This window comes from Diaphorina citri, unplaced genomic scaffold (assembly GCF_000475195.1).
Source record: "Diaphorina citri unplaced genomic scaffold, Diaci psyllid genome assembly version 1.1 scaffold22, whole genome shotgun sequence".
Taxonomy (NCBI): Eukaryota; Metazoa; Arthropoda; class Insecta; order Hemiptera; family Psyllidae; genus Diaphorina; species Diaphorina citri.
In genome coordinates this window covers 414,098-424,318 of record NW_007377460.1, presented here as the reverse complement: position 1 = coordinate 424,318, position 10,221 = coordinate 414,098, and the positions used below count along the sequence as shown (strand labels likewise).

Genomic DNA, 10,221 nt, shown 5'->3' with positions numbered 1-10,221 from the left:
ATTCCGATAATTAAAACCGCATCAGTATTCATCCATATAAATTTCCTACTAAATACGTAGGTACCTATATTATACCTATCTACCTACATAACTATATGTACTTACATAATATGTACCTATCTGTGTTATACAACACAAAGCAAATAATTGCACTGTAATGAGAGAAAGGGGGAGAGAAAGAGAGAGAGGGAGAGAGAGAGAGGATAGAGGAGAGATATCAGAAGGTACCTCATCCCTGGTAATAAAGAGAGAGAGAGAGAGAAGTAGAAGAATAGAAGGAGAGAGGAAAGAGAAAAAGTGTGAAGGAGAGGGATGAACAAAGAGAGAGAGAGAGAGAGAGAAAGAGAGGGACAAGAGAGAGCATTAGAATAGTATTAGGAGCGAGAGTTGTGCAATATAATTTGATTGGGAATAACATATATTTTATTGCTGTATGTTGCTTCCTCAGGACCAACCAATCAAATTTTATTGTTGTACCTATTATAATTACATGTATTCCCCCTGTAGGTACATATATACAGTGTGTGTCAGATGTCCTGTAAGGTACCTTTTATCTATTGAATGGGTAGAAACTTTGAATTCTGATTAATCCCAGGAGGATTTGATTGATCCTAGGATTAGGAAAGGACGCGATGGGCCATTCCGTTGTTTTGGATTAAACAACTGGGTGGAACAAAAAATCCTACCCGTTCAACAGATGAAAGGGTTATACGGGTACCTTACAGGACTTCTGGGACATAGTGTATAATTATGTATGTACTTAGATTATGTATTGTAGATTGTAGGTATTGCACCTACCTAATACTTACTCCCTGTATTTTCCATCGTTGTGTGAATAGGTAAGGGAGTAGATAACAACTTCTGTAATGTTTATGTACCTAACAATCTTTATTGTATGTAGGTACAAGATAAACTGTATATAAACTTTGTAAACTATGCACTGTAGATTGTAGTCGTAATTATTGTAGGGGGAAGCATGATGTAATTATTGTGGATTCATGGAGGAAAGTCTTTGTATAACAAGAACTGTCATATGTTTGTATGATGCAGGACCGTATTTAAGAGGGGGCCCGTCCCCTCCCTTTTTTAAAAGCCACAACGGGAATTGAACCCTGGTCTTGAGAGCCTAGTAGCCCTGGCCCTGACCTAGTAGCTTAGGTCAATGTACTCTAGGTTACAAAAGCTGATTCGAAGAGCCAAGAGGAAAACTCAAATGGACGTCTAGCCAGGATGCCAGGAAAATGCAAAACAAACACAATAATCATACAATAGCTGCAATAATATCATTTCCTATTTTTAACAAGATATTTCCCATTATTTTGTACACTATTTTCCATTTAAATATGAAATAGTGACAGGGTGTAAAATACAGGGTGGTCGGAATTTTTTTAGAATACCTACTCAAACCATAGATCCAGGAGGTCAACACAAGACTTTTTTACTCTATGAACATATATGCCCTGAAATGCTTCCTAACCGAGATATCGATCAAAAGCTGTTATTATAATTCCGTGCCTGTGGAGCTTGGGGGGAAAAAATTTAATTTTTTTTTTTTTTTTTTTTTTTTTTTACTTGTAATACCGCCACTCATAGCTACTCACACACAAGTAGCTACTTAATCCTCCCAAAGTTTTTTGCTACCCAAATAATAATAATTAATAAGCAAAATGAAAAGAAGGAAAAAAAAAAAAAAACTTCAACCCTACCTAAAATCGAACCCGAACCTCCTGCCTGCTAAGCCAGTAGAGAATGACCTCCAGGCCACAGAGTTTAAGTATACTCAGAGTTAGAGGTCAGCTCACCCTGTATTTTCTGAGTCACTCAGTAAGTAAAGAGTAAAGAGTGTGGTCAGTGGCGTATATATACTTTTTCGGGGGCAGCAAAACAGTGGCTTAATCAACATTTTCTTGGGGGAATGTCAGATGGGCTCAGATTGAGAACCTCTGCTTGGGATTACAAACATGTAGATCTCTGCTTGGTGATGTCTATAACCAACATTTTCTCGGGTTTATGTCACGGATTGACTCATTTTGAAGAACCTCTGGTTGAGATTACTTCATGTCTAGGTCAGGGCCGTACTTGGGGGGGGGAACCGCCCCCTCCCCTCTCGGGCTTTATTTACCTCCTTTACTGTAAGCCAGGCTCCGAAAATTTAGAGCATCCACTCCCCTCCCATCGCACATGGATGTTTGAACACTTGGGCCCCACCTCAATTAAATCCTGTATACGACCCTGGTCTAGGTCATGAGATTTTTCATGTCTAGTTCAGGGCTGGTGGTTGATAATGACTCATCCACTTAAAACTTTCGCCAGAACCTTGAATCGCGACTCACGAGTGAGCTTGTGTGGTAATGAGAATGATCAGCTAGCATTAATACCTATATAGTATATGAGTAAGGTAGAAATTATGGGCAAAATAATAAAGAAAGCATATAAGGAATCGATAAATCCCATTGGTCCAAGTGAAGAAAGTGATAAAAAGTTGAAAAAATGAATCTACGAATCAGTAGGGTGCTTGGAAAGTAGTGAATGATGTAAGCAGGAGCTCTTTTGGGTCAAATAGTTTGTGGTAGGGTTTACGCGGGTCAGGAAAATGGAGTTGAGTCTGGGAGGTGATATCTTTTGGCAACCTGAGCTCTTTTGGGTCAAATAGTTTGTGGTAGGGTTTACGCGGGTCAGGAAAATGGAGTTGAGTCTGGGAGGTGATATCTTTTGGCAACATTGCCAAGTTTTAATAAATTTAATTCTATCATTTCTATCTCAAAGACACGGAAGTTAGGTACTTCAGTTGTATCAGTATCCTTCCCTTTGCAAAATTCGCTTAGTCAGCTGTCAGAGTTTACAAGACTCGCAGGTTTAGAAAAAAAAAAAAATCCACGAACAATAGATTTACCCACATTACACGTATTTCTCAGTTTTGCCGTAATAATTGTTCACACAGAATGTAAAAGTAATGTAATTTATTTCATGAAGAATCTTGTGCTTGGTAAGAATGTTAGTAGTAGAATGTCTAGTAACTCTAGTACGATGAGAGATGTTCGAGTTTGTGGCATAGCATTGTGTTCCAGATCAGGTTTAGAATGGCCCTGAGGGTCAATATAGGGAGTATGCCAATATCTGTGTGTGAGTAATGTAAGTTGGTATGTTCCCTCGGCGAACATGAAATTTACTTCTTCTTTTTTTGGTCTGGCTATTTATATAAACACGGAGAAGGGGGAAAAAATTTAAATTTTTTTTTTTTTTTTTTTTTTTTTTTACTTGTAATACCGCCACTCATAGCTACTCACACACAAGTAGCTACTTAATCCTCCCAAAGTTTTTTGCTACCCAAATAATAATAATTAATAAGCAAAATGAAAAGAAGGAAAAAAAAAAAAAAACTTCAACCCTACCTAAAATCGAACCCGAACCTCCTGCCTGCTAAGCCAGTAGAGAATGACCTCCAGGCCACAGAGTTTAAGTATACTCAGAGTTAGAGGTCAGCTCACCCTGTATTTTCTGAGTCACTCAGTAAGTAAAGAGTAAAGAGTGTGGTCAGTGGCGTATATATACTTTTTCGGGGGCAGCAAAACAGTGGCTTAATCAACATTTTCTTGGGGGAATGTCAGATGGGCTCAGATTGAGAACCTCTGCTTGGGATTACAAACATGTAGATCTCTGCTTGGTGATGTCTATAACCAACATTTTCTCGGGTTTATGTCACGGATTGACTCATTTTGAAGAACCTCTGGTTGAGATTACTTCATGTCTAGGTCAGGGCCGTACTTGGGGGGGGGAACCGCCCCCTCCCCTCTCGGGCTTTATTTACCTCCTTTACTGTAAGCCAGGCTCCGAAAATTTAGAGCATCCACTCCCCTCCCATCGCACATGGATGTTTGAACACTTGGGCCCCACCTCAATTAAATCCTGTATACGACCCTGGTCTAGGTCATGAGATTTTTCATGTCTAGTTCAGGGCTGGTGGTTGATAATGACTCATCCACTTAACTCATAGTCAAGACATTGCGGTAGGATTCAGGGTCAGCTTTGTGAAGATTAAGTCAATACTCACTGATTTCCACATGATAAAATACTCGTGACTTTGGCCTGCTCATCTTCTTAGTCACAAGTTTACCTTCTTTTCTAGAGGTTTGATAGAGGGATAGATTTTTAACTGCTAAGGTCTTATCGTTCCGAAATTGAAGGGAGAAGAAAGACAAGATACGAGAAAGCCGTTCCGAGAACGAACCTAATCTATTTTGGATAAAGTCCGCTGTGGGCGGGAATCGAACCCATAACCTAGCGGGTGAGGAAGAACAGGATAAAATCCGCCCCTAGCGGGAATCGAACCCGCGGCCTCGCGTTTACAAGGCAGACGCGCTACCAACCAAGCTAACTAGGATGATTGCTTTTGTGACATCAAAAATTTTACTAGTGGGATGCCCTTCGCACTCAAATTCTTTGCTTATTCTTTAGGAAGGGAAAATTCAGGCTGGTATCCTTCCTGTTTAAAGTCCCCCTCCCCCTCCCCAGCTAGACTAACAGTTTAAGATAGACGAATATGTCCTTTCTTTCCCTAATGTGTTTGTATTGTTTGCAGGTATTTGTCACACATGTGGAGAGAAGGTAACGGGCGCAGGCCAGGCCTGTCAGGCCATGGGCAACCTCTACCATACGAACTGCTTCATATGTTGCTCCTGTGGCCGGGCCCTGAGAGGCAAGGCCTTCTACAATGTCCACGGGCGAGTGTACTGTGAAGAAGATTATCTGGTGAGAAAAAATAGAATTCAAATTTAAAAAATTGTTGAATTTTGTACTTAAGCAAATGTGGCACTTTTGTAGGATATTCATTTACCTGTACCTTTCAAGGTGTGTCCAAACATAGTTGTCGATCGACTAGGTGAATCTATGTTGTAGAGGCAGTGTGGACGGTCCAGTCAACATCTATCGATGGCCGATCGACCATGTGTGGACACACCTTTAAAATCCCTGAGTAATAGAGTATACATACCTGTACTATTGAACTTGTTGAGAAAATGTGGCACTTTTGTAGGATATTAATTTACCATTTAAGCTACATCCGTTTCAGGCATTTACGCAAGCTTCGCTTGTAGTTTACCCATCATAAAATAAATAGCGCGTTAAACGAGGTAAGCGAACCTAGGCAGAAGGCAGGGATCAGGGTAAACCCATAAAGTGTTGGGAACTAATTTACATACCTACTTTTATTGATCAAATATTAGTTTGAATTTCGAAATAGATAAGTGGTTCTTATCCCTATGCTCATGACCTCTTGTTAATATGAACTTTTAATTTCAACCCAAGCACCGTTTTTATTTCGTAGCATTAAAACAACTGCTACATTAGACGCATATGGTCTGTGTCGTAGCATGTCCATCCCGTAGTATTGTCTCTCATCAGATGGGCGATGGTCCAAGAGTTAAACGTGGACAAAGTGAAACTCAGATTGTGGTCCAGGCCATTATATTGTCCGATAAATTTAATGTAGTACCTACTATACGTATGTCCCGGGACGCCAACAGGAAGAGGTTTGATAGAGGGAACTGTAACAATGGAGGTCATATCGTCCCGAAATCAAAGAGAAAAAAGAGGACAGGATAAAAGAAAGCCAGCCGTTCCGAGAACGGACCTTATCTCTTTAGGATAAAGTTCGTCCCGGGTGCGAACCGAACCCACGACCTAGCGCTTATAACTCAGACGCGCTACCCTCCAAGGTAACTAGGCTGGCTTCAATTGTGTTTCCTTGGTTTATTAACGGAGTTTTTCCTTTCCCATTTTCAGTATTCTGGCTTTCAACAAACGGCGGAGAAGTGTGCGATATGCGGTCATCTGATTATGGAAATGGTAAGTGAGAAAAGAGGGAGTATGACTTTCGAAATGAAGGAGCCAAGTTGTGGTGCTGCGCTTTGTACGCTGTAAATACTTACTTCGGTATTATTGAAACAAAGGGTTGAGATGAGTGAAGAATTGGAGGTAAGCGCTAATAGCCGCGCACCTGCCACGACTCATTATGTTTACATTATGTTGCTGTGTTCTACTTTATGAGCGCGAATATAACGTGCTCATTATCAACACTCGACATAATACAAGATATAGTGAAAGGGGAGGGGGGGGTATTGGGAGATAGGGAACGAGGGGAGGTTGGAAGGAGGAGAGGTATTAGGAGAGGAGGGTAGTATGTATTTTATTAAGAGAGGTAGGAAGGGAGCGAAAGTGAAAGAGGAGGGGGAGTAATAGGAGAAGTAGGGAGGAGGTATAGGGAGATTAGGAAGGAGGGGACGTAGTATTAGGAGAGGAGAGGAGGGTAGTATTAAGAGAGTTAGAAGGGAGGGGAGAAAAGGTAAGAGGAAGAGGGGTAGAATGAAATTTTCTCCGAAAAGCGGGGTATTTGAAAAGACAACGAGAGGAGACACATTTGGAAAGGGAAGAGTGGGGGTTTTGAGGGGGAAGAAGAGACAGAAATATAGTATTTGAGAAGGAGAAAGCGAGAGAGAGAGAGAAACGGGATTTTCGGGATGAGAGAGTATGTGGGAGAGGTAGAGAGGGAGTGAGAGAGAGCGCAATATGGAGAGGAGGTTAAGGTTAGTGAAATTAGAATGTCGACAAGAGGCGTGTTCAGATGTTTTTGATGCTGAATTAAGAGTGAATGTTTGGCATTGAGAATTAGAGATGTTATCCACTACAGGGCAGACTTATGTGCCGGGCCTGTCATCTGTCACATCTCAGCAGACATCATCAGTCACCCACGGATCTACAGGTAACGATAACGGAAGAAATCTGACCGATAAACAGTAACTGATGCAATTCACAAGGTTTGGTTGTAGCCAGCCTTGTTAGCTTGGTTGGTAGCGCGTCTGCCTTGTAAGCGGTAGGCCGCGGGTCCGATTCCCGCTCGTTGCGGATTTTATCCTGAACGGATAATGCTCGTTCTCGGAATGGCTGGTTTTCTCCTTTCCTGTCTTCCTTCTCTCTGTCATCACCTTTCGACCATATATTCTGCAATCACCATTCTGCTACAGCTGAAGCTGCTGCAAAAACAACATGTAGAAAGCCCTTTATCCTGTGTTCTACAGTTCAATGGCCCACTAATTATTTTCACTTTTGTTTTATTTCAGAGTGTATCAGCAAGTTATCAATACATGGGATAAGGATAAACTCGAGACCTCTGTTGATATTCAAAGTCTGGTACACCCCAAGATCTGCTGATTGGGAGAAAAATCGTACTGAGGAAAACTGTGCGATTTATAGTTCGATCTGAATCGTAGCATGTGTACCAAGATTAAGAGGATCAAATTTAATTCCTAGATACCATGAGACTGGACTACATTCCTAAAATCCGTAGGAAAAGCTCTATAATCCATTATCATCAGATCATCACTAACTCGCACACTTTGATACTTTAAACTTCAAGTTTACTTCCTCTGTCATCACCTTTCGACCATATATTCTGCAATCACCATTCTGCTACAGCTGAAGCTGCTGCAAAAACAACATGTAGAAAGCCCTTTGTCCTGTGTAAGTTCTACAGTTCAATGGCCCACTAATTATTTTTACTTTTGTTTTATTTCAGAGTGTATCAGCAAGTTATCAATACATGGGATAAGGATAAACTCGAGACCTCTGTTGATATTAAAAGTCTGGTACACCCCAAGATCTGCTGATTGGGAGAAAAATCGTACTGAGGAAAACTGTGCGATTTACAGTTCGATCTGAATCGTAGCCAAGATTAAGAGGATCGAATTTAATTCCTAGATACCATGAGACTAGACTACATTCCTAAAATCCGTAGGAAAAGCTCTATAATCCATTATCATCAGATCATACTAACTCGCACACTTTGATACTTTAAACTTCAAGTTTACTTCTTCGTAGCATGTCCATCCCGTAGTATTGTCTTTCATCAGATGGGCGATAATCCAAGACGTTAAACGTGGACAAAGTGAAACTCAGGTTGTGGTCCAGACCATTATATTGTCCGATAGATTTAATGTAGTACCTGTACGTATGTTTCGGGACGCCAACAGGAAGAGGTTTGATAGAGGGAACTGTAACAATGGAGGAGGTCTTTTCATCCCGAAATCGAAGATAAGAAGAGGACAGAATAAAAGAAAGCCAGCCTTTCCGAAAACGGACCTTATCTCTTTAGGATAAAGTTCGTCCCGGGTGCGAACCGAACCCACGACCTAGCGCTTATAACTCAGACGCGCTACCCTCCAAGGTAACTAGGCTGGCTTCAATTGTGTTTCCTTGGTTTATTAACGGAGTTTTTCCTTTCCCATTTTCAGTATTCTGGCTTTCAACAAACGGCGGAGAAGTGTGCGATATGCGGTCATCTGATTATGGAAATGGTAAGTGAGAAAAGAGGGAGTATGACTTTCGAAATGAAGGAGCCAAGTTGTGGTGCTGCGCTTTGTACGCTGTAAATACTTACTTCGGTATTATTGAAACAAAGGGTTGAGATGAGTGAAGAATTGGTCCTCAAGGGTCTTACATGCGTTAAGCCTGTTACCCGTTAAACAAGCTATGTCTCCCAATTAGTCTACCAATCTGTTCTTTTGACAGACACAAATATGATTTCTTATGAACGCAATACTTGCCAAAATTTAGGTCTAAACGAGTGAAATATGCGTAAACGTTGCGTACACACGCAACGATCTGTCGAAATACCAGGTTGGAAGACACGTAAGTCGTATGTGTATCAATAAAACCGTAAATAATCCTTATCAGCAAAACCGAAATGTTAACGGCTTAAGGAAAAGGATTTTACACTTTCATTTATCTGTTTCCCTAGATATTGCAAGCCATGGGCAAATCCTATCACCCGGGTTGCTTCCGGTGTTGCCTCTGTAACGAATGTCTGGATGGAGTCCCATTCACTGTAGATGTGGACAATAAGATCTACTGTGTCAATGATTATCATCGGATGTTTGCGCCCAAGTGTGCTGCTTGTGGCAAGGGGATCACGCCTGTGGAGGGCACAGAAGAAACGGTGAGTAATAAAACGTATTTTTTAATTAGACTGACTTTATCATGGACGTATTTTTTTGTAATCCAACGAATCCGGATTCGATGGATTCCAGATTCGTAGAAGCTTAACTTATCCTTTGGGGCTATTTGCCCCTACACCTAAGCCTCGGTTGGGCTTTTTGTGTATGTGTGTATGGATGGATTCCAGAATCTGGATCCTTTGGATTCCTTCTCACTTTTCATACAAAGAGATATTTTTTTTACCTCTTTGGAATCCCCAATTCCCCATCAAACAGGTACTCCAATAGTTATTGATATGTCACGTCACGTGATAGTAGTATGGCTGCCCTGAACGGACTTACCTACAATATATGGGAAAACTCATATTTCTGACTCCCCATGACTTCACGTGACGTGATGGTAGTGTATTTCTACCTTTAACGTCTGGGGCGTTCTCTACCACCTAACCCTTTGAGCTCTATTACTATGTGTTGTGTTGCAGGTTCGTGTCGTGTCTATGGATAAAGATTTCCACGTGGATTGTTACATGTGTGAAGATTGTGGTCTGCAACTAACAGACGAGCCTGATAAGAGATGTTATCCACTACAGGGCAGACTTATGTGCCGGGCCTGTCATCTGTCACATCTCAGCAGACATCATCAGTCACCCACGGATCTGCAGGTAACGGAAGAAATCTGACCGAAAAACGATATTTTTCTTTTTTGAAATGAAGGGACAGTAACTGATACAATTCATAAGGTTGTATTTTTCATTTGATTTATTTATTAAGCATGTTTCGCCTGTGAAGGCATCTTCAGTAATATCGACTGAGAATTTTTAGATGGGTAATTTGGTCCACAAGAACTCCTTTGTTACAGTTCCCTCTATCAGACCTCTTGAGAGAGAGGGAGTGGGAGTGGACTTGACATTGGGAGTTGATTCCCTCCCTCTTTCCTCCCTCCTCCACTCCTGGGAATATTAGGAGCTCAAATTGCTCATTAGGGAGAAAGAGAAAACTTGTCACGTACAGCTGCTATGGGTACCTAGGTATTATTTACCTACCTTTGTATTTTGACTAAACAATAATTCATAATTATTACTTTTATACTTCGCTAAATATTTAGAGTTTAGGTATTCTTGTTTTTATGTATTAACACAAATGTTCAAGTGTTCAAATATCCCAAGTAGTTTTCGTTGTCGGGCCCTGTGTTGATATTATGCACCTAGGTTCATATTTGTAAATATTGTTTTGT

The 10,221-nt window shown here is 40.9% G+C and overlaps 1 protein-coding gene across 1 annotated transcript in view; it reads left to right on the top strand.

Annotated features, from left to right (window-relative positions):
* LOC103509260 (LIM domain-containing protein jub-like) overlaps positions 1-9,667 on the top strand; it is a 13,525-nt gene extending 3,858 nt beyond the window's left edge. Inside the window, exons 3-6 of the mRNA XM_026823489.1 lie at positions 4,580-4,749; positions 5,782-5,844; positions 8,792-8,989; positions 9,470-9,667. Of these exons, the coding sequence (XP_026679290.1) occupies positions 4,580-4,749; positions 5,782-5,844; positions 8,792-8,989; positions 9,470-9,667 (629 nt within the window). The remainder of the gene's footprint in view (positions 1-4,579; positions 4,750-5,781; positions 5,845-8,791; positions 8,990-9,469) is intronic.
* Positions 9,668-10,221: the final 554 nt, after the last annotated feature.